We start from the raw sequence: 25,095 nt of genomic DNA on the forward strand, positions 1-25,095 counted from the left end.
CAGGATATAACCATCAGTACCTACTGTGCTTCCAGCAGCCAATGCGAAGCTGGCTGAGTGAAAGAAATCAACACTTTCAGAAGAATGGCATCATTAGATTACACCAACTCACATTAACTATTACAAGGTGCATTGGGAAAAAATCACATACTCATTTACAAAATCCTAGTTCGGTCTTGAACTGAAGCTCTGAAATTATAACCATGTTATAATCTCAGGGTAGTCTTTTGAACATCACACTACATTACTGCCCATTGGTTCTGTGTGTTAACGTTATGATTTCTAGAGGGAAGGAAATGAAATGCCACCACATGGTCCTTGCTATGCTGCTATGTATATGGAGAGATGAGGGTGGTATCTTGACCTGGTTTCATTCTGGCTCATGGTTACTTTAGGCAAATCTTTTCTCAAACATCTATGGGAAAAGTACATCCACATATTTACAATTCCCAGTCTCTGGTTGAATTCATAGTGAGTCACATGTCAAATAAAACTATTATAAAATATCACCATTTTTCATCAGAGAGAATTATAGACACTAATTTAAAATTTGAATGTATTAATTAGAAATATGTAATAAGTGAGGACAAATCAAAAGGTTTTCTTGTCATTACCAAATGAAAACTTTTGGAGAACTATTTCTTCTAATTCTGCTTTTATGACAAAAGTTTATCATACTAGTAGGATGAATATTCAAAATATGTATTGGAACATATCAATCAGTGCCAACCATATATATATATATATATACACACACACATATATATATACACACACATACATATATACATATATATATATATATATAATTGGCTAAAGTAAATGCTTTACTTAGAAAAACGAAAATAAGAGAAAGAGATAAAATGACACCCTGAGGCTAAAATTTAGTTCTCTGTTAATTTAGCAGTCAAAAGTAACTTTTGAATTTTGAGGACAGATAAATCAGTAATTAGCTTTTCCCCACAAAGAAGAGTCGTACCTTCAAAAGCTTTAACAGACCTAATGATCCAATTTAGTCCGGAAAGGAAAAAAAAGTATGTAGCCAATGCATTTGCAAAGGTTACTTTCTTCTAGAATTTAAAAATTTTCAAACATTTCATGTAAAACAGATTGTATTTTTCTCCTAACTTTATTTGAAAAATATTAAAAACTTTCAAAATATCTGGATAAAAATGAAGATCCTACTTTCAGGCAAGATAGGCTTATTAAACAAAAAAGTTCCTAAATTTGTTTTTCTCTTTTTGTGTAATTTCACATAACCAGGGTTATTATAATTGAATGCATAAAATGAATGTTATAATTGAATTTTAAAGGTACTTTATATTTTTTGGTAATTACCTTTCATACATTTAGACTCTATAGCATTTAGGGCAAGATGGAGCTTTTTCAAAGAAACCTAGTCTTTTGTTCAACTCAAAGATTCAAGCACAGGTTTTCAACCATTTAAGCAAAAGTGATTAAATTTATGAAAAAGTGTATTATAACATCAAAACGGTGATGATACATCAATAAATATACTTCAATAAAGTACCCAATGGCCTGAAGAGAAAATCCAATTTCCTAAAATTTACTCCCCTGCACTCTCCCCAACCCTCATGGACTGTGCTATCGCTTATTCTCCCAGATTTGTCCTGGTGACTGGGCTGGAGGAGCTTATAGTTCCTTAATATTTGATATCACAAATCAAGAGAGATATTTCAGTACAGATTTTATGGCTATATAGCACAATCTCTACTTGAAAACTTCTGGGGGAAATTCTGATAATGGAGTTTCAAGACGATATGACTATTTACAACAAGCTGCTCTCTCTAGAAACGGTTTTGCATCTCATAGCTCAAACTTACCTCTCTGGTGATAAGATATTATGGAGTACAAGAAAACCCTTGAGCCACAAGGTGCCCACAAAGGGCGTCACTATATCATGCACAATACTAGGTACACTGTAACATGGCTGTTACTGTGTATTAAGGGAACACTAGGACATAAGAAACTGTTGGGTCAAGCTCATTAATACTTAACAATGCTTATGAAGGATCTGAATTCAGAGAACAAGGGCCTTATGGTTTCTTGAGAAACTTCTTTCTAATCCAAGGGTATTCTGCCATAGTGTTCTAATTAAAGACGCGTATGTTTATACACATGACATCTTCAGGAGAGAGACCAGGCTAGGCTGATTGACAAATACCAACAACCAACCAGCTTATCCTAATAAAGCTCACTTTACAATTTCAGAAATGTATTTACAGAGCAGTCACAAAATCAAACCATGAATGCAAGGGATGGATAAACATGCCAATGAAGTGGCCTCTACAACTTTCAAGATGCTTCATCCTCCCAACTGCATTCTTTGTCATAACAAGTGAAAACAGCAAGATTATTAAATGTGAAAAGTCACAGCAGTATGGAATAATTGCCTCATTTTTTTTTTTTTGGTTATCAATGTAGAAAAAGGCCCCCTTCTCTAACTCGTTCTTCATAATAGCACTTCAACGAGGTTCCTTTTAAAAAGAAAAGTGAACAAGCTTTCCAATGTTGGCCTTATACAATCTAAGGAGATGACTACATTCAAACCGAACTGATGCTCTCAATCTGAGTTTTTTCAGCCATTGATTTTGTACAACAAAGAAAAAAAAATCCCAACAGGCAATTTGCATTTGTGAGCACTGGATGGTGGAATTCATCGCTCTCTTAAAAATGTAACTGGACCTTAAAGGAACTATGATAACATTAAGGGGTTCATAATTCAGTCATCCCTAGTCATATTTTGGTTTTCTTTCCATTTTTATACTTTCAAATATTTCAATATTTCCCAGTACAAACCACTGGAAATGATTATTTTTATCCCACTTATTTATTGATCCACTTATTTATTTTATCCCACTTATACAGAGTATTTTGACCAGGAGCTCCAAGTACCATCAGAAAAGTGAAGTCTTTAAAAAAAAACCTCAATATTTAAACACTTGGTAGGAAAAAGAGAACTACTTGTAAATACCTAGCTTGTGTGCTTTATAATATCTTCAATGTGAGAATATAAATCATTATACATAAAATCAAAATAGTTAATTTACATTTTTTCTGGCGCTTTTCTGAAAATTAGGCATTAAACAGAAAACATCTTATAAATTTTGATAACAAAAATAAATGTTTACATTTTAATCTATATAGATTACCTTAGGATAGCAGGTAACTGACGACGGGCCACACTGTAGTGGGGGCAGCAGGGATCTTCTGAAAACGCCCACTCAGCCCCACAGCCCTTCAGGCGAACAGCGCGGCTGCCTTCCAAATATTGGTCTGTGTTCCAACATAAAGATTAAGGCTCACTGTTTTGAAGTAACGCGTTCTGGGCTAAAACAAGTACCACAAAACTCACTGAAAATACTGAAAAAGCTCTGGAGAGTTTTAAAATACTGGGATGGGGGTAGGGTAGTGGGAAATGTGTTAACCAGAAGAATAAAAAAAGGCATTGAAAACTGATGTAGAGTATTTGGGGAGTGGTTGCTGACTGCAGAGTACCAAAATAAGACAGAAAAACTGTTGACTCAGGGGGCACCCCAATCCTATCCGCCTGCAGGGCTTGGGTGCTGGGGTGCTGGAACAGTTTTCGATGAGGAGTGGCCTGTCAGACGGCAGCCAGCAGCCCCAGGTTCTACCATCCTAACAGGCCTAGGTTGAAGGCAAAAGACAAACCTGGTAGAAGAATTTCCTTAGAATGAACCAAACACCTTTCCAGGGGGAGAAAAGCCAAACATTTTTAAGCTGGGAGCAGATAGCCACAAGGGAAGAAAGGAAGGAAAACCCACTCTTGGGATGGCAGTATTTGAGACAGGTGGTTTTGCGGTTCTTGAGGAGTGCAGTTCTTCCTTGCACTTGGTTTCCCCACCAATGGGATGACCCTGGCCGGACTGGCTCTTTTGCGGAGGGAGATGTGCTTGGGTGTGCGTGTCCCATGCAGCCAGGTGCACGCAGGTGCAGCCAGGTATATAGCTCACTGTTTCAGAAATTGGGGAAACAGTTGGGGCATCGGCAATGGTCTTCTGTTTCCTCAAGCAGCATATAAATAGAGATAAAAATCACCTCTTGTTTTCCACAGAAATGTCCCCAAACGGCTGACCGTGTGTCCTTTGAAGCTCTGTCTTCCAGGTTGCTAGAGCCTGGTGATATCTCTGCACTGCTGCAAGTCCCCAATGCTCTCGTAGTCATTCTCCTTTGGGAAAAGGCCATGGTGGCCGTTGGTCTCCAGGGTAGCCTTCTCTTCCTCTCTGTTTAGCGTCGGTATTGCTTCATAATCCGGCTCCGGCACCTCGCTGGGTCTCCCTGCTGGAGGAGGCGTGCTGACACTGTGGGGAGTTTTCTCAAAGTCTTTCACAGTAGCGTAGAGATCATTACAGGAAGACGGGGACCTCTGAGGGGCTCCATCCTGAATACAGGTGTAGGTGGACTCTGGCACTTTAAGTGACTGTCCTGACTTATTCACTGATGAGTACATGGCGGAGATCTAGAAAGCAAAGGGGACTTGAATAAGCAAGCTTCCAGCTGTGAACCTACCCCTCCTCCTCAGTGACAAGCCAGCTACTTAGCACTTATGAGTGTGTAGGAGCCTGTGTGTGTGTCCCTTGAAGATGTGTTCTTTATTACCTGTACTACTCCTGGAGTACATCAGTACAGTTAGGTTACATATTAATAATCTTCTATAGAACTCTGTTGTACATTTACATGACTTTATTAATCACATTTGTACAACTGTGGGGAAACTGGGTTCATTCAAGGTCTGGGTGGCTCAAGAAGCCCCAGGACCTAACATCAGCATCATTTTTTGTTTGATTTCGACATAAAAATCAGATTTTACCTGAAAAAGGACCCCATTGCTTTACAAAAAGAGGCAGAAAATATATATTAAAACACCGATTCACAAAGTGTGGGCCTCGGACCCACAATAGCAGCAGGATCTGATAGAAATGTAAATTTTCAGCCCCCACGCTAGACCCACTGAATCTGAAATTTTGGTGGTGACTCTCAGAAATCTGTGCTTTCACAAGCCCCTGAGCTGATTCTGATGTTAACCAAAGTGTGAAAATTCCTGCCTTACACTATCACTTTTTCCTGCATCCAAGTGGTTTGAAAAGTAGTTTGTGGTTTTCTGTTTGGCAGCACATAAGAGTATTGTTTTTCAGAAATTAGTTTTTGACTTAGTTGTAGGTTATTGGTTAAACAGACATTTATAGGCTCTTCAATATTCCCATTTCCTTTAATGGGAATATTAATTCTTATTTGCATCCAACCAAGGAAATGCAATCTACAGACCATCAGTTTACGAGATGCCCTTTCCTAGGGTAAGAGCAGCCTACTTTCCGAGGACTCAGCTGCTCAGTCTTGCTAATATATCCCCACAGCCTCTAATATCAAGACAGATCTAATTTTCTTTGGTAACAATAGACTGAATGTCAGCACTGTTAGATTTCTGGGGTGGTATTATATTTATTGTTAGAAATGGTTGGAAATAAGTAGAAATATCTTTCATTACCTGTGTATATTTTTGCTATAGTGACTGTTTCATTCAAACACCCTGAAAATAAACGAACGTGCTTCCTGACAGAAGCTTGGCTGCCCGAGTGCCGATAGACATTTTCCTCCTTTCACACAGCTCATGTACTGTGCATGAAGTTTCCAGCCAGCTCGGAGCTCCTTCACACAAACCTGCTGCTTGTTCACTGGTCATTGGCATGAGGACTTTTCCCGACCCTCTGATGGTTCAGTTTTGCTAGTATTTGACCATCCAACAGTTTAGAGTCATAGAAATAGTCATTAGAAAATTCTTGCTATGTTGATCTGACCATTTAATGAATGATTCCCACCTTAGAGGCTTTAATGGAAAAAAAATTGCTCTCAAAATAGAAAAACTGTCATATAATTTTTGAATTTAGGAAGAATAAAAACAACAACTGCCTTTCCAACTGAGTGGCAAACATAAGAACTCATTATTCTAAGAGGTGTCCAAGCCAAAAATGTGGACAGATTATAATGGGGTAAATCATGGGTGACAGTGATAAGGGGGACTGGCTTATTAGGTATTTACTCCTCACCTTTGAGGAGCACAAACCCTCCTTTACCTAGATAGTCAAAATGAGATTTGGCCCTTAAGACCAATTCTATTTCTCTCTTTAACTTCTTTCCCTATGGCCCCTGTCATTAATGCTCCCCTCTCTTGGGAAGTATTCTTGGGTCTTCTTGGCATTTATATATATATTTGACTATGGGCTCTTTCATTAACCTGCAACTTAATACATCTTTGCATAAACTCAGTGTGCAGAGGGCGTCATAAAACATTTCAGCTTTTTAAAAAGCTTCTCAAGTCTTCTAATGTTTCTTTTAAATCTCTGTCTTCGACAACTGTTATTTCCATTTTGTATATAGGTTTCTCTTTAAGCCCCCTTGCTATTTAGCTTTTCAACTTTTCTCTTTTTAAACTCTCTCATCTGTATTACTTACTTTTAAATTGTCATTATATTCTCATAAATTACTGTTCCTTTTTCCTATGTCTCTTTTTACAATCAACCCTTTCTCCATCATTCTATTAATTGGATAATAGTGCTTAAAACTTGGCTCCCAGTTACACTCTAGACTGTCTAATATATGAATATAAAAATAAGTGATTTCCATATTTATTTTTCTAAATCCTCTTCTCTTTAAAATTAATGCATGTGAACCGCAGTTCTTTATTTTACATTAAAAATTCACCAGGAGAACTAGGTCCCATTGTCAAAAACCACAAACAAGTGCTAGATAAAAAAAGAAAAGTAATTAAAATTTCACACAGTCTCAATTCATTTTAAAGGATTAATTTCTGGATCTATGTATTTGACTTTCCCGTCCCAAATGGGATCAGGTTCCTTTGGTTAGCTTGTCCTAATTGGTGTTTTTAAACAAGAGTCCTCTGTCTCCAGTGTGGAAGACGGTCTGGAGGGAGGCGAGGGAGCTGCCTAGAGACCCTGGAGGTAGGCACTGCCATGGTCTAGTGAGGGCGGCCACAGTGGAGAAGGACAGAGGTGGTGCAAGATAGAAAACATCTGTGGGTGGAAATAAAGGACTTGGTGATTGACTGGGTCTCAGGACAACAAGGAAATGGAGTTTCAAGGATGCTTCCAGGGTTTTGGCTTGTGCCTAAGGGAAGCATTTCTGCTACTTGTACTTTCCATGTGGAATTGTAGTCTACCTTCATATTTTCATACTCTACCCAGGGTCCTATATAGAAAACAGTGCACCTACATATGTCATCATTTTTGTACATGGAAAAAATTTACTATGCTAGAAATTCCAGATAGGTGCTATATGCAGCTAGATAAGTTAAAGGTATTAAGCCCTGTGTCTGAACCTAGCTTGACGTAAGGACATTTATATTGACTTTTACAATTTTAATGTTTCACTGAAGGTTCAATTAGTGAACTTTTAGCCCTGGTTCTTGTGAATATATAGTCCTTTCTTGCTGGATGGTGCCTATGACCCTAACTCTACCCTAGAATTATACTTCCTAAAGTTTCCTGCTTTCTGGTTCCCAAATTCCTCATTAAGCCTTTTCCCTCTGTCTCCCAGGCTAGATCAATTTTCTATGCCCACCTGTCCTAATTTCCTGTGTTCTCTAATTCATTTTTTTTTAAACAATGCTTTTGTTTTTTTTTTTTAAAAGATTTATTTATTTATTTAATTCCCCCCCTTCCCCTGGTTGTCTGTTCTCTGTGTCTATTTGCTGCGTCTTGTTTCTTTGTCCGCTTCTCTTGTTGTCAGCGGCACGGGAAGTGTGGGCGGCGCCATTCCTGGGCAGGCTGCACTTTCTTTCGCACTGGGCGGCTCTCCTTATGGGTGCACTCCTTGCGTGTGGGGCTCCCCTATGCAGCACGGCACTCCTTGCGCGCATCAGCACTGCGCATGGGCCAGCTCCACACAGGTCAAGGAGGCCCGGGGTTTGAACCGCGGACCTCCCATGTGGTAGACGGACGCCCTAACCACTGGGCTAAGTCCGCTTTCCCATCTAATTCATTATTAATTTCCTTCTAATGTGGTCTTCCTGGCTGCTGACTGAAGCTCCCATACTTAAATGTTCTCTCTCCTTACTCCTATTTCTTCCTTCCCCTTTCTATTTTTTCCTGATCCTTCTCTTTTAGTTTCTTTTACTTAGCTGACTTGTTCATTCTATCTTCTTGTCTTACCATCTACCAGTCACTCTCTGAGCCTTTATAAAGCCAACATACTTACATCTTGATCTCCAAACATATGCTTAAGAAAGTATTTTAGCTTTTTCAGCAAAGGGTAAAATTATAGTGCGTTTGTTCAAGGACAGAAGTGCTTTCTTTATTATAGGAGTTTCCCGGTTATTTATAAAGAAATAAAACTTACCTCTTCTTCTGTAAGAGATGGGTCTTCTTCCCGAGACTTGTACGACAATGAACTGAATCTCTGTTAGAACAAACACAAACCAAAGGAAAGTAGTTTGAAGTCGATAATCAAAAACTTTCTTCTGAAAATGTTGTGACACAACTGTCTAGTAAAATGTTTTAAAATGATTTCTTAAATGTTTTCAATATAATCACAAAAATTAGGTAAAGTACCTGAGAAATAAAAAATTATAAAAATCTATTGCATGGTTTTCTTGATACCTAGTAATAGCACATTTAGAGAAATTTCTTCTAATTTTATATTTGACTTGTAAGTACAAACAAGCCAAACGATTATTTAAGGTACTGTTTCAATTCTTAATTGTCACTGAAAGATTGATCACCAATGAAGGATTGATGATAAAAAGAATGGCATTTCTTTATCAATGTTTAAATTTTATATTTCTCCATGTGGCATCAGATCAGAGATGACTTAAGATCCTTAAGTCATCTAGAAACTTCCAAAGCTAATGGAGAAGTCACAGTCCTATTGTGAAATATGATTATTGTGAAGGCGACCATGTGGATGAGTTTCTTGTACTATGAACTGGGTAAAAATATTCTGTAAGATAAGTACTCAATTTCTAGAAGAACCAGACTCTCAAGTGTTGGAGAGTGGAGCTGGGTGGAGCTGGAATAGGGAAACATGCCTGATTTGCTTATAGAGGAAATCTGCTTCTGAAATTGTCATGGAAGAGCATACTTTATGTCAGGATTGAAAGACCTTTACAAGGGCATCTAGTAGTAACCCATATGCCTCCTAGATAAATCTGTTTTGGTGAAATAAGACTTTCCTTATACTTTCCCAGATGAAATAAACACAAAACAACAAACCCAAACACATTTTTGAACTACCTCAAAGTTTCTTCCTTTGGCAAACCATTCTTACGTACTTAAGCTCCATCTACCTCCTCTCTAGTGTCAAGGAATTTTCAAGCCCTATTATTTTTGTTCTATTAATAGCTTAGTGGAGACCAGAAATAACTTGGCAGTCAAACTGATCACTGTCCTGAAGAGAGAATTCTTGAAAGTTGGGACACAGAAAAGAATTTGTTAGATTTGTTCAAATAAATAAAAACACACACAGTTCTCTCAGAGGAAAATAAATCTCATGTGCAACTCTGGTCAACTTATTCGATAAGCATGTGACATACATGTGGTTAGCCAAATTGGATCCCCAGAAAATTTCCTCTTAGTAGGCAGAAGAAGGATGGCACCAGGCAGGTCAGAAGTCAAATTAAGCGTAGGATATGAAACAACACAGTGTGTCTATGGATGGTGGGCAAACTGAAGACAGACCAACATACCTTGAGTTAAATGATAACAGTGTGGTTCTTGATAATGTCTGGGAAGGCTTTGGGTTTGAAAGGCAAAGCCTCTGAGAACACTGGTATGCTGAAAGCAGTGACCATAGCCCAAGAGATGGTCTTTGTGTCTGGCTGGGCCTGTCATGTGTGGTGCTGGAGCTCCTTGGCTTGGCGTGACCCAGCAGACTGAATATGACATTGAAACTCAAGAGCATCACTCAAATGTGGACAGAAGTGAACTTAGGGCAAACAATAATTTGATATAACAGTGGAAAATTAATGATGAAAAACAGACTCTTTCGTATGAGAAAAACTTTTTTTAAATGAAATAAAAATCCAGTGCTTGATACAATTAAGCATTGAATTAGATAAATATCTAGATGGACAAAAATGAAGTCAACACTAATTTTTTTTGTGGTGTCTCCAAAGGAACAGATGGCATGTTGGTAAAGAAAATTAGCATAAAATCCTAAATTGGTTTCCTTTTGACTGCACAGTTCAGTTTGGAACTACTTACTAAACACAATTAACAGCCCAAATCATTAAATTTATCCATCCACTTTCACTTTTAAAAAGGACACTGTAATTCGATCTTTTGAGGCCAGTCCTGGACATGCACTGGGCATGCACAGAGGGAAGCACCAGAAGGATCTGCTGTTGCTTTAGCTGAGAGCCACTTTTTCTCTGAATGTACTTAAATTAAATGTGGCCCCAGGGACATCAATATTTAACTAATTCTTCAAAGCATAACCACCTCAGTATAGTCCCTATCCCCTGAAACAAGGTTTTCTGTATGGGGAGTGCGACGGTTAGTCTCATGTGCCAAGTTGGCTATTCTATAGTACCCAGTTATTTAATTGCACATGAATCTAGGTGTTGCTGTGAGGATATTTTACACGAAGTCCTACCCCACACCCATGTCCCCCTCGGTTCTGCATCCACACATATTTCCTTACTTCCTGTAAGGACAGATAAAACCTTCCATATTCCTCTTCAAAGTCACCCCCTTATTCTATGCACCAGATTCTGTCTCAACACTATTCATGAATATTATTTCTTCCATCTTAAAAAAAAAAACCAAAACCTACTTTCAGTCAGTTACATCTGTTGCTTCATTCCTTTGACAAAACTCTTCAAAGAATTGCCTAAAAGAATCACTCAAATGGTGTTTCTCTTACCACTCACTCTACATCCATTTCAGTTAAGCTTCTGCCTCTGCCACTCCAACGAATGAATTTGTTCTGGTCCCGGTTAGCGATGGCCACTATGTCCCTAAGGCGACAGTCAATTCTTGGCCCTCACTTTCCTGCCCGATCAGTTGTGTTTGGCACAGTGGATCACTGCTTCCTCCCTGGGACTTTGATCTCATTCACTCTCTTGGCTTTAAAAACCATATTCTGAAATGTAAACATCCAGCATGTGCCTTGCGTCTTCACCTCACTCACCTACGCAGCTGCCACCCGACAGCTCTGTGCAATGCTATCTGAAGGCCAACACATATCTCCACCTAACCATGTCCAACACTGAATGCCTAATCTCCCCCCGACCCTGCTTTGCCTGCAGCCTTCTCCATTTCTGTTCATGGCCATTCCAGCCTTCCAGTGGCTCAGGCCAAAACCTGAAGTTCAAGCTACTGCGTCTCAGATATCAGGTTATCAGAAATACACAGAAAAGGCTTATGGATCACTAACACATTACAGAGCTTTGTTGAATAGGGTGTTTGGAAATTGTTGCAAAATCAAATCTCTTACTTGATTTATATAAAAGTACATAGACTCAGGTATAACCTGTGGGTTGGTTCACTCTAGCCGTGATCCTATGCTCTGGTTTCTGGGATCCTGAAAAGGTAAAGGTCACCAAGGTGCTTGAGGTAGCAAGCAGCAGAAAGGGGCTAAATGTGTGGCAAAAAGTCTTGTCTCTATTTAATACTCTGTCTTTAAAATGAAGAAAATAATCCTGGGTCCAAATTAGACATGATGTAAAAATTGGAAAGTAGCCAAATAAGGTGCTGAGAGAGAAATATTTTATAAACATGCGTTTTCACTATTTTATTACTTGGAGGGGGAAAAAGTCAAACACAGCTTACACGAAAACAGCTTTCATCATTCAACAAGCTGGAAAGTGTTTGTGTGTAATTCCCAGAACAACTCGCAAGAAAAAGCCCAGGGTTAGATTCCTAATTACAGACGCACGTGAAACAAGAACGCCGCGGCCCACCTTGTTGGTTTCGCTGGGTCCCTCTGTGGCTCCGTCTTCGTTGGCCTTTCTCTCTCCCTTATCCTGAAGGTTTTCATTCTCATCCAAAAGCTTCACAGGCACAGGCGGTGGGGCCTCCTCCTCTGGGTCACCAGCATTTCCAAGAATGCTCTCTGCGTTAACACTTTGCCGACACTTTTTGTTTCTGTCCACGGAGGCGTATTCAGCAAACTCCGCTCTGCCCTCGGACTGGGGCCCCAGAAGCTCTTTCAAGGCCGTGGTGGATTTGGACTTGGCACCGTGGCCCCTATCCAGGGGCGCGGTTGCTCCCACCTCCTTAATTTCTTTCACCGTTTCATACAAGCAGTCCTCCACCATGTTTTCTTGGGAGGAGCTGTCCTTGAGCACTTCATACGGTCCCTCCGTCCCCTGGCCCTGGTCCCCGCCTGCACTTGCGGTGTTCAGCATCGTGTCCACCACACTGTCAGGAGGAATCCTGGGCAGCTCCCGACTCTGATGACATTTTGGAGGCTTCCCTGTGCTGTCCTGGGAGTCCAGGAGATCAGAAGCCGAGGTCTGCACTTCCTCGTAATGTTGCATGCAGGTCATGGTGCTGTCTTCTGAAAGAACTGGAACAGCACAAGTATTAGAAAGTGGAGCAAGGCAATTTTGTGAACAGTGATTACAGTGCCTGAGATAATGTCGAGTCAGGTTCAATAAAGCCGCTCAGTTTTTATTTGACTCTAGGCTGCAAATTATAGACATATGACTGTCAGTTAATATTTTTATTTCAATCAGTTTAAACTAAAGCATCTATCACATTTTTCTATTGCAACATTTAATAAATTATCTTGGCTATAAATGTGGTTCACTGTTACTTTAATTCCTTATTGTTACTTCTGATGAGACCTCTTTTGGCAAAGTGTCCAGTGGGACCAGAGGATGAGAGCGACGGATGAAACCGTGTGAGCCTGGGCGCCAGTCTGTCCCTTCCCCCGAATATCCCACCTCAGGTTAGAAAACACGAATGTGTAAATCTTGGATTGATAGAAATCTTGTGTGAAGTCATTGGGTCATCCCTTCATCAAATATTTCTGAATGCCTACTACATGCCAGGGATGGTTTGAGGTGCTAGAGTTCCATCACCGAACACAACAGACAAGGAACCTGGACTCATGGAGCGCACATGGTGGTGAGCAAGTCATTACATCCCTGTGTCTCACAGCAGGGATTAGAAATGGTGTCCCTCAGGGTTACTTGGGAAAGTGATAACGGATCACTCAACCCTTCTGAAACTTCACACCAGCAGATACCAGAGAGTATCTTCACATCAACTACTCTAAGTACAGAATCACCACCGAGGAGCGGGCCTCCTGCCCCCGGTTCTAGTCGTGTGTGTGAGGGTGGACAGAGGAGGGCACTGGAGTCTGCAGACTCAGGTGGTAATACTGACTGCCCCTCAGTTTCCTCATCAGTAAGTGGGGATGGGGAACAGTATGACCTCAGGTGAAACTGCTTTGTAAACTACAAAGTGCAAAGCAAATGTAGTTGCCACCTTCGTCAGCGAGAGCCTACCGTGCACCAAGCAGGCAGAAGGCCGAGTGGCTTGGAGTGTGCGCTTGGGCCTCCGAATGCCTGGTTCAACTCACTGTGTGATCTCTGGCAAGTTACTTAACCTCTCTGTGGCAGGAAGAGTAATGGCCCTCCAAAGATTTTAAGACCTAGTCCCTGGGACCTGGGCAGAGTTTACTCTTCAGGCAAATGGGAATAAACGTTAAGAGATGGAACTAAGGTTCAAATCAGCCGACCTGGAGGGGGGAGATGATCCGAGATGAGGTGGGTGGGCCCAGCATAATCCCAAGGGTCTTTATAAGTGAAAGCAGGAGCCAGCGAACTGTGAAAATACTACCCTGCTGGCTCTGCAGGAGGAAGGGGCACGAGACAAGGAATGTGCGTGGCCTCGAGGAGCTGGAAAAGGCAAGGAAATGAATTCCCCACTAGAGTCTTCAAAAAGAATGCAGCCCTGCTCACACCCTGACTTGAGCCCACTGGGGCTATTGCCTCTGACCTCCAGAACTTTAGAGAATAAATTTACGTTGTTTTAAGCACCTAAGTTTGTGGTAACTTATTACATAAATAGTAAGAAACTAATATGCTCTCTCTGTCCCAGTTTCCTCACTTGGAAACTATGGATGATAATAATAGTTATCTTACAGGGTTGTTTTTGGAATAAATGAGTTAGTACATGTATAATACTTGGAGTCTGGCATACAGAAGCCAATAAATAAATGTTAGCTATTACTTTTACTAACAAATGTTTGCTATTTTTCATCCAAATAAGATTACTTCTGCTAAAGCTGCTTAGTAACATTGAAAGTACGCAAGAACACGTTTCCCAGGTTTTGAGCCACACCTTCTGAAACCCACTAGCTTTGCCGGGTGCTGAGGCGTGCATGGAAAGCTGGCATTTTTCAGCACTTACTGTCACCATTGGTCAGGGCCCCATTCTGTTCACTGCTGGCAGGAGCGTCTGTCGCTAGGCTAGTAATTGATCGGCTGAACATCTCCTTGTCTGAAGGCTACAAAATCAAACACACAAGACAGCTAAGAATCTCATCTACATGGCAGAGGAGAGTATCTTCTCTAAAAATTTAAACAACAACAAAAATAAAATCAACTCAAATAATCCATAAGAGCTGTAGAATAAACCTGGCTAGATGCCTCAGGATGGGTCTGGAACTGTGCTAATTCTCTGGACACATGTGGCTCTTTAGATTTAAATTAAGTGAAACGAAATCTCAAACTGAGTTCCTCAATTGTACAAGTCACGTTTCAAGTGCTCACTGTCACATGTGGCTGGCGGTTACCGCTCGAGATGGAACATACAGACCACTTCTTTCACTGCAGGACGTTCTGTCGGACAGTCCTGTCCTGGGATCTTAGAGCCCCTGGGAATCTCCCAAAGCCCAGGGGAGCTTCCCACCTGGGAATCTAAACGGGCTACAGTGCTGAGGAATCGCTGCAGTTCAAGGTGAGGAGGGGACTGGCTGGTCAGAGAACAGCCACATCTTGTACCACAGGTGCTACAAAATATTATCTTCTTAAAGGCGTGCTCTGACACAAAAAACATTGGAAAGCATCGTTTGTCATCCAAAGGGAAGGGGTTTAAATCTGGTCAGACATAGGTAATTTCACTGATTACAGAGACCATTTCAAAACCAGTCAAGTCTCTGCCTTCAAGGTTTACATAGACATATGCTAAGAGGTAGCTATATTTTGGGGTCCCAGCTTTGGGTTGGCTTAATGATTGCCTAGAGCTGGAGACGGGCAGGGGCAAAAGCAAAACTTCCCTGCAGTAGTTTGGAGCTGCTTAAGCATTTTTCCGGCAGCAACACATCTGCGTCCATTCCAGAAACTCCCCACGAACCTGGATAATTGCACAGGCCTCTAAACTGGGCGGATGCAAAGCTACAGCACAGGGCACAGCCCAGGCAGAGGCAATTAACTTTGGCTTCCTTCATCTTGCCCTGATTTCGTTCAGGTCGAAAGCAGGTGGGGACACGCTGAGATCAGCAGTGGCGATTTACAAGACACACACAACACACGTACACAACAGGCTCACCACGTTCATCAGGTTCTCGTGGTCCCCACTGTGCTGCCTCGGCTTCTTTTCTCTGAAATGGAACGTTTAAAAACTGCTATAACCAAAGCATCACCTAAAATTAAATGTGCATCGCTTTTTCCTAGCCTAATTCTTACCAAAACGTACGTCTCTCTCATTCTCAAAACCAAGTTTACTTTGCCGAGGAAGAAGAAAATGGACAGTTACTGAGTGTCATAAGCCCCATCACTCATTTGCAGGTGTTGGGAACATATGATCACGTCACAGCACGGGACCACTTCACCTCTCTGGAGCAGCCCCCCCTTCCAGGTTCTGAGTGGAAACTGTTTATACATAGAATCCAGGGACATATAATACCATTTTTTTTTTTATTCAGAAAACCTCAGAACATTATCTTACTTTACAAAGTCACATACTGCGGTGGAGTTGAGAAAAATAATCATAAAGAAAATACAAATTTTGGCATATTGGGAAGAGTACATTCTTTTGGCATGAGTCATGTGAACTTCTCGTTTATGGAAAAGTCAGTAGAGTAAAAATAGAATTTGTTTCCCCTCAGGACAGGCTAAAGAAAGCCACCAGTGCCAGGGACTACGCTTCCCTATTATATGAGGCAAGCGTGACACCTAATGGGGCAGTGGAGAACTGCAGGAGCAGCTCTCCCAGGCAGGTCGACCTCGTCTGTCTTCCTCAGCCTGGCCCGCCAGATTCTGCCCTGGCTATGGAGGGCTGGCTAGAAACTGGGCGGGAAATAGGAAACTATTTGAGTTCAAAAATCTAGCTTCTGTCCTCTTGACAGAGATTTTAGGGTGGGACGCCATTTCCAGACTTTTAAATGACGCATCCAGTTTCTGCCAAGGCTCCTGAGGATAGTGCTTGAACAGGGCTGGCTAGCATTCAGCTGCTGGCCTGTCCTGGCACCCCAGCAGCGTCTGTCCTGTCAAAAGGCTGCACATGTTGCACCAGGTGCTAAATATCTCCCAAGCACACTCCCGGTGAAACTTTACTTTCCTCTGAGCAAAGATGTCTTTCTTGGGGAACTACCATTTTATATGACACAGAGAATTATAATTCTAAAAGCAGACACAAATGAAGTTTATGTCATGGATGGCCTCTCGCTTTCTGGGAAAATGAATCTGTTTCATGAGAAACTGCAGTTCTTGATCATAAAGCTTAAATAAATTGATCCTTCCAAAGCCCCATAACTACAAAAATTCTCAGCATCTTCGGAGTAGCAGCAAACAAAAGGATCTTTAACGCGTGTAACACGTACATTTCGAATTGTCCACAATGGCAGAAAGTGTAAATTTTGACAAGGAAGTGCTCAACAGAGCACAATTTCATTCTGGGAAATTTCAGAGATAAGGGCTCTTCCAGTAGCTGGAGGCTGAAATAAAATATGGATTTTCACTTAATAAATAAGCAGTGCCCTGGGACCCACAGTTTTGTGAAAGTCCGTGCAGTGGGATTCCATTTATGCCAGGGATCAATTTATTTAAGATTTGTGATCTAGAACTGCAGTTTTTTATTAAAACAGATTCATTTTGTGATCTAGAACTGCAGTTTTTTATTAAACAGATTCATTTCAAGGTTCCAGGAGGCATTCATCGGCTCTCACCTGTCACAACTGGAGCACAGAAAGATGAGGAAAGTGATGAGGAAGCAGGTGGCGACTGCTGCCAGGCTCCCCCACAGGACCATCTGCATCTGTCCGCTCAGCACACTCCCTGCGGGGCCCATGGTGAGAGCAGGAACCGGCACAGCTGCGTGGGAGAAGTCAGTCCTCCAGAGGGGTCGACATGGCGGCAGAAGTGCTGCGTCTTCCTGCAGAGAGACCAAGGCGTTTTGAAACTACGTCTAACGTATGGCTCCAGGATCTCGTCATTAGACTCATGCCAGAAGAGAGGGCTTTGAGCTGAATCAGGGGAGTATGGCTGCAGGACATGGACAAGAGCATGGGACCCTATTTGAGAGCTGGCCATGGTACACCACTCCATCCTCTGTCTGTTCCTCACCTAGAGAATGTAACGTGGGAACATGTATGCCCCTAGCACAGTGTCTGAAACAGTGGCTATCTTACTACTATTTCATGATATGTTTTGGGGATGGATTCTTAATGTCTCCAAATAATAAAAGATTCTAATTTTTCCGTAGCAATAATAAATGCTTATGGTGGATTCAATTAAAAAAAAAAAAAAACAGAAGAGGATAGAACATGGCTAGCTTTTGCAAAAACGCAGTTCACCATCTGCCTCCTCTGTCTCCCTACTTTTTCTCCCTAACCCCCAATTTACTTTTTTCCCAAGAAAGTATAGGATCAATCCACCTAATGAAATAGACTGTTTTTATATTACCTGCATAAAGATTTATCCATTCTAAGTATGTGACTTTATTTCCAACTTTCACTAAGTTTCTGTGAGGACCCAAAAAAACAGCTTCAAATGACTGGATGAAAAAATATATCACCCAGCAGTAAATAAAACCCATTTATAAGCAATTAAAAATTAATTCTGGGAAACGGACTTTAGGGCGTCCGTCTACCATATGGGAGGTCCGTGGTTCAAACCCCGGGCCTCCTTGACCCGTGTGGAGCTGGCCATGCACAGTGCTGATGCGCGCAAGGAGTGCCCTGCCACGCAAGGGTGTCCCCGCGTGCGGGAGCCCCACGCGCAAGGAGTGCGCCCGTGAGGAAAGCCGCCCAGCGTGAAAAGAAAGTGCAGCCTGCCCAGGAATGGCGCCGCCCACACTTCCCATGCCGCTGACGACAACAGAAGAGGACAAAGAAACAAGACTGCAGCAAATAGACACCTAGAACAGACAACCAGGGGAGGGGGGGAAATTAAATAAATAAATAAATCTTAAAAAAAAAAATTAATTCTAAGAGAGCTATTTATTTAGTACCTACTATGTTCCAGGGACTCTGTTAAATGCTTCCTAATTTAACCTTCACCACCACCTCATGAAGAGGGCACCATTAATCTCCACTTTGCAGACAAGGAGGCTGAAGCACAGAGAAGTCGAGCTGCTTCCCTGCAGTACTGTGGCTGGTAGAAGGCAGAGTGAGGCTGTGAGTCCAAAACCCCTAGATGGAGCTCTTACTCTCTGGACTCGACTGCTCCCTGTTTACACTGGGTTTCTAAATGAAAAGGGTTAAATTACTTTTATTAAATGTTTTAAGAGATACAGATTTTTAAAAACCAAGCAGTATGTCCAATTATTTAACAATTATTTTTCATAGAGGCCTTGTTAAAAGAGCATTTGCTTTCCTCAGTTCTCTTAACAATCTCATTTGAAAGGAAAAAGCCTTTATAGTTAGTCTCTGGTTTTATGACTAGAGTGATTAAATATTTTTGTCTGATGATGATGAGTCAAAATTCAATACAATATATATTTTTAAAAAGACTTTCAACATTTATGTTTCCACTTGCTTAACCTATACGGCGACAAGGGTTTTTAGTGTGTGCGCACACACACACACCAGGAGTGTTAGCATTGTGCCAACATGAAGGTGGCTTGAGGCAAACCAGAAAGCATTGTGAGATGAACTAAAGACTTCTAGGAGATGGCAGACTATAAAGACATGGCACTCTTTTCTCTCCCAGAAAAATAGCTAGAGAACAGGCAGAAACGGCCTAGAAAAAAATCTTCTGGGGTTTAGGACCCCAGGGGAATGCTGGACACCACCCAGAAGAGAGAGGGGCAAAGGAAAAGAACCAGGACTGCAAAACCGTGAGTTAAAAGCTGCAGCTGCAAATGCCGGCACCCTCCCCCTCCCTATAGACACTTTTGAATTCTTAGGCCTTAGGGTCAGTGGCTACAGACAAAGGAGGCCCCAAAGACCCACCTCCCCAGGAAAGGGGAGAAAGGAACACAGCCTAAGGCTGACTCAGTTTTTGACCCACAAATTTGGTCTGCTGTGTCCCACCAGCCCTTCTAGGCTGGCTGGGGCTGCGCCATTTTTTGCTTGGGAGCCAGCAGGGGGCTAAAGAGGCCCGACCCTCTCAATCTCCCTCTCTACTGACCAGGACTAGTTATTGAGGACACAGAGGAGGGTGGAATTTCTCCTAACCAGGGAAAGTTTGCCAGCAAAAGGTTGGAGAACTGCCTGAGAAAGTTTGAATTACGAGGCTCTTAGCCTCCAGGCAGGACCTTCTGTCAAATTGATCCAGTCCATATTGTAGCAAACACCCTCTGACCAGGCATTGAACTGAGGGGGTTGTCAAAGAGCACCATCTGCTAGCGGACCAAGAAAGTGCAGTGAGGAAATTAAAAGAGATTTTTTTCTGGCCTTTGAAAAGGCCCTAGGAAGCAGGTCTGCAACCCATTACTGGGTCCAGGGCCCAGATTTGAGCAACTAACAGGGACTCACCTAAAGACCAGAACATATTGAACCAAGAATCAAAGAACAGTAGTAACACACAGTCTTCTGCCACTAAATCCCTATGAGAGGGAGAGAAATTGAGCATCTGCGTAAACTCACCATCAGATGTCTAGACATTAGCAAAAAATTACAAGCCATACCAAGAAAATGGAAGAAATGGCCCAAGTAAAGGAAGTGTCTCACAATAGGTGAGATCAAAAACATGTTAGAGGCATGCAACAGCAACTTGAAATTACAGAAGAAAGAATAAGGGATAGAGAAGTAGAACAGGTGAAGTCAGAGAGAAAAGAACGGGAAAAATTGAGAGGGATTCAGGGAGTTGAAAGATAAGAAACACAACAACATACATGTCATGGGAGTTCCAGAAGGAGAAGAGTAGGGAAAAGGGGCAGAAAGAGTATTTAAGGAAATGATAGCTGAATTTTCCCAGCTCTCCTGAAAGAAATGAACTTACATGTCCAAGGAGTTCAGCGTACCCCAATCAGAATAAATGCGAATAGACCTACTCCAAGACACATACTACTCAGAATGTCAAATGTCAAAGATAAGGAGAATATTCTCAGAGCAACAAAGGGGAAGCAAACTATCATGTAAAAGGGATGCCCAGTAAGACTTAGTGCATATTTCTCATCAGAGACCATGGAGGTGAGAAGACAGTGGTATGATACAATTATGAAACTGAAAGAGAAAATCTGCCAACCAAGAATTCTTTATCCAGGAAAACTGTCCTTCAAATATGGAAGTGAGTTTAAAATATTCACAAACAGAAAATAAGAGAGTTTGTAAAAAAGAATCCAACTTTGCAGGAAATAGTAAAGGAAGCCTTAGACCCTGAAAGAAAAAGCCAGCAGAGAGAGGCCTGGAGGAGAGTATGGAAGAAAGAATAGCAGAAAGGATAACTAAAAGAGTAAAAAGACAGACAAAAATAAGATATGACATATGAGAGCCAAAGAATAAAATGTTGGAAGTAAATAATGCATTTACAGTAATATCATTCAACACGAATGGATTAAACTCCCCAATCAAAAGATATAGGCTGGCAGAATGGATTTAAAAAATGAGCCACCCATATGCTGCCTACAAGAGACTCACCTTAAACCTAGGGATACAAACTGGCTGAAAGTGAAAGGCTGGAAAAGGATATTCCAAACAAACAATAACCAAAAAAAGAGCAAAGTTAGCTATACTGATATTAGGCGAAACAGACCTTAAATGCAAAAATGTTATAAGAGATATAGGAAACCATTATGTATTAATAAAAGGGGGAAGCAGAGGTGGCCCAGTGGTTAGGGCGTCCGTCTACCACATGGGAGGTCTGCAGTTCAAACCCCGGGCCTCCTTGACCCATGTGGAGCTGGCCCATGCGCAGTGCTGATGCACGCAAGGAGTGCCGTGCCACGCAGGGGTGTCCCCCGTGTAGGGGAGCCCCACGCGCAAGGAGTGCGCCCCATAAGGAGAGCCGCCCAGCGCAAAAGAAAGTGCAGCCTGCCTAAGAATGGCACCGCCCACGTGAAGAGCTGACACAACAAGATGACGCAACAAAAAGAAACACAGATTCCCAGTGCTGCTGACAACAGAAGCAGACAAAGACGACGACGCAGCAAACAGACACAGAGAACAGACAACTGGGGTGGGGTGGGGGGAGAGAAATAAATAAATCTTTAAAAATAAATAAATAAATAAAAGGGCTAATCCACCAGTAAGAAATAATAGTCATAAATATCTATGTACCTAACTGGGGTGCCCCAAAACACATGAGGCAAACTCTGGCAAAACTAAGGGAAGAAATAGAAATCTCTACAATAATAGTTGGAGACTTCAACTAGATAGATAGAACTAGGGAGAAGATCAACAAGGAGACAGAGAACTTGAACAATAGAAATTGAACAGACAAACGAGCTAGACCTAATAGACATATACAGAATGTTGCACCCAAACTCAGTGGGTTATACATTCTTCTCAATGCTAAAAGAAATCAATGAAGACTTAAACAAATGAAAAGAAATTCCGTATTCATGGGTGAAGACTAAATACCATGAAGATGTCAATCCTACCCAAACTGATTTATAGATTCAAAGCAATACCAATCAAAAATTCCAGCAACCTACTTTACAGAAATAGAAAAGGCAATGACTAAATTTGTTTAAAAGGGAAAGTGCACCTGAATAGCCAATCATATTCTAAAAAAAGAAGAGCAATAGGGGAGCACATGTAGTTCAGTGGTTGAGTGCCTGCTTCCTATGTGTACAAGGTCCTGGGTTCAAGTCCCTGTACCCTCTTAAAAAATTAAAAGAGCTATGTGGGAGAAGTTTCACTGCCTGACTTTGAAACATATTTCAGGGAAATGGACGTGGCTCAACTGATAAGAGTGTCCACCTACCATATTGGAGGTCCAGGGCTTGATACCCAGGGCCTCCTGACCTGTGTGGTGAGCTGGCCCACGCACAGTGCTGCTGCATGCAAGGAGTGTCATGTCTTGCAGGGGTGCCCCACGTGCAAGGAGTGCACCCTACAAGGAGAGTCACCCTGTGCAAAAAAACGCAGCCTGACCAGGAGTGGCGCCACACACACACAGAGCTGACGCAGCAAGATGACACAACAAAAAGAGACACAGATTCCCGGTGCCGCCTGACAAGAATGCAAGCGGACACAGAACACACAGCAAATGGACACAGAGAGAAGACAATGGGGGGGGGGGGGCAGGGAGAGAGAAATAAATAAATCTTTTTTTTTTTTTAAAAAGAAACATATTACAAAGCTACAGTGGTCATGAGAGCATGGGACTGGCATAAAGACATAAAGATAGACAGATGAGTGGAAAAGAATTGGGAGTCCAGAAATAAAACTTCATCTCCCTGGCCAACTGTTTTTCAACAAACCTACCAAAGTCATGCTAATGGTATAAAACAGTCTTTTTAACAAATGATACTGGGAAAACTGGATATCCATAACCCAAAAGAATGAAAAAGGAACCCTACCTCACTCCCTACAAAAGAATCAACTCAAAATGGATCAAAGACCTAAATATAAAACCCAGGACCATAAAACTATTGGAAGAAAATGTGGTATGTGGTGGTTTTTTGGACCTTACACCCAAAGCATGAGCAACAAAAGAAAACATATAAATGGGACCTCCTCAAAATTAAACACTTTCACACCTCATAGGACTTTGTCAAAAGGGCGAAAAGGCAGCTGACTCAATGGAAGAAAATATTTGGAAGTTACATACCTGATAAGAGTTTAATATCCATGATATATAAAGAGCTGCTACAACTCAACAATAAAAAGACAAACAACCTGATTAAAAAATCGGTAAAAGACTTGAATAGACATTTGTGCAAAGGAGAAATACAAAATGGCAAACAAAAACAAAAACACATGGAAAAATGTTCAGCATCACTAGTGTTTAGAGAAATGCAAAGTAAATCTACAACGAGATATCATTTCACATCTATTAGAATAGCCGCTATTAAAAAGAAAGAACTACAAGTGTTGGAGAGGATGTGGAGAGACGGGAACACTTATTCACTGTTGATGGAAATGTAGAATGGTATAGCCACTGTGGAGGACTGTTTGGTAGTTCCTAAAGAAGTCGAATATAGACTTGCCGTGTGACCCGGCAAGACCACTACTGGGTATATACCCAGAAGAACTGAGAGCTGTGACACTAACACATATCTGCACACCAATGTTCACAGAGGCATTATTAATGATTGCCAAAAGTTGGAAACGCTCAGGTGTCCATCAACAGATGAATGGATAAACAGACTGTGGCATGTTTACACAATGGAATATTATGCAGTTGTAAGAAGAAATGAAGTCATAAAGCATATGAGACCATAGATGAACCTGGAGGACATTGTGTTGAGTGAAGCAAGCCAGACACAAAAGGACAAATACTGTGTGTCTCTTTGCTATTATAAACTAAATATATTGTGTAATCTCATGGAGTTATACTTTAAAAAAAGGATTGTGAAAGTAGAGAATAAAAGCCTTTTTTTGGTAAAGGCAGTTCAACCGGACCAATCTTTCTCTAGGTGAAACACTATCACATGTATTTGAATACTCAAGGTTGAAGAATAATAGAAAGCTAGAGAAAGTGAAACTTTAATCTATAATGTATCCAGAGAGAATTCTGGGAGATGAAGCACATTGTTTTTCTTAGGTCCTTGAATCAATATGAACACTTTCTTCTAATGGTCCATAAATTATATAACTGTGTAGCTTCCTATGTGATATAGAATTTCTTTTTTTCCTGTGTTTGGTTATGCAGTTTCTTTTGGGTAGTTTCAAAGTAATGGAGGGGCAAACTACTTTTTCATATTGGTCAGCTACAACTGGATGAAAATAACTACCCACTTCTCTCATAATTTGCTGACACAAAGAATGACTTACTTTAGACTACAAATTGGCAACATAAGAGGTAATTAAACTACATTTAAGCAAGCACTGAAAAGAGTGATCTATGAAAATATAAGAAATAAAATTTTAAATACAGGTACAAAGCATAAGCCATTTTAGGAAGCACAGACAAAAGGTCTCCCCCTCTCCACCCCTCATAGGCATTTATTCATTCATTCATTTATTCCCACATTCACATACACAAAACATTTAATCAATGTCTATTTATCAAGTGCCAGGTTCTTAGAGCATAGTTTGCTGTATGAGTTATTCCAAGTCAGAGAACCATCTAGCAGCCCAGCAGGGGGCCTCTACCACCACTTTCCATTTTCTGTACATGTTTCTCTTCTTTTCTGTCTTCTCTTTTCTCAACAGGGGGAGGTCGAAAGACTATAAGGAAATACATGTAGAGAGAGGAAGAAAGGAGATTATGACAAGCTACTGAATAAAGGATGTAACAGAGAAAACATGTCAAAACTCCTGCCTTACTCCCCTTCAATAGAATTTTCTGAAAAGCTATTGAAAGAAATACTTTTCCACAAGTTCTCATCAGGAACAAAAATCTCACAATGAGAAGAATTATCATCTGGGACATTTCTCGGAGCCAGATACATTGTAGCCGCTAGGGACAAGTGCTGCGATTGTTGGGGCAGCTTCCACGTCTTGGAAACCTTTAAGCCCAATTGCATAGCAGGACTAGGAGCAACCCAAGGGGCAGCGGCAGCGGCTGCTGACGCCCTTCGCGGGCCTGCAGAG

At 41.3% G+C, this 25,095-nt stretch overlaps 1 protein-coding gene across 3 annotated transcripts in view; it reads right to left on the minus strand.

Moving 5' to 3' along the window:
* Positions 1-402: 402 nt before the first annotated feature.
* The window catches only part of PAG1 (phosphoprotein membrane anchor with glycosphingolipid microdomains 1), a 140,840-nt gene continuing 116,147 nt past the window's right edge, over positions 403-25,095 (minus strand). For 2 of the 3 annotated variants that reach the window (XM_004479104.5, XM_058275674.2), the window contains 6 exons: positions 17,176-17,381; positions 15,558-15,609; positions 14,418-14,514; positions 11,957-12,564; positions 8,395-8,454; positions 1,227-4,501 (listed from right to left, as the gene is read on the minus strand). In XM_004479104.5, the coding sequence (XP_004479161.2) occupies positions 4,151-4,501; positions 8,395-8,454; positions 11,957-12,564; positions 14,418-14,514; positions 15,558-15,609; positions 17,176-17,297 (1,290 nt within the window). In that variant the 5' untranslated portion in view covers positions 17,298-17,381 and the 3' untranslated portion in view covers positions 1,227-4,150. Of the gene's footprint in view, positions 4,502-8,394; positions 8,455-11,956; positions 12,565-14,417; positions 14,515-15,557; positions 15,610-17,175; positions 17,382-25,095 lie in introns of all 3 variants that reach the window. The other variant, XM_023584817.3, reaches the window with a different exon arrangement.

This window comes from Dasypus novemcinctus, chromosome 14 (assembly GCF_030445035.2).
Source record: "Dasypus novemcinctus isolate mDasNov1 chromosome 14, mDasNov1.1.hap2, whole genome shotgun sequence".
Lineage (NCBI taxonomy): Eukaryota > Metazoa > Chordata > Mammalia > Cingulata > Dasypodidae > Dasypus > Dasypus novemcinctus.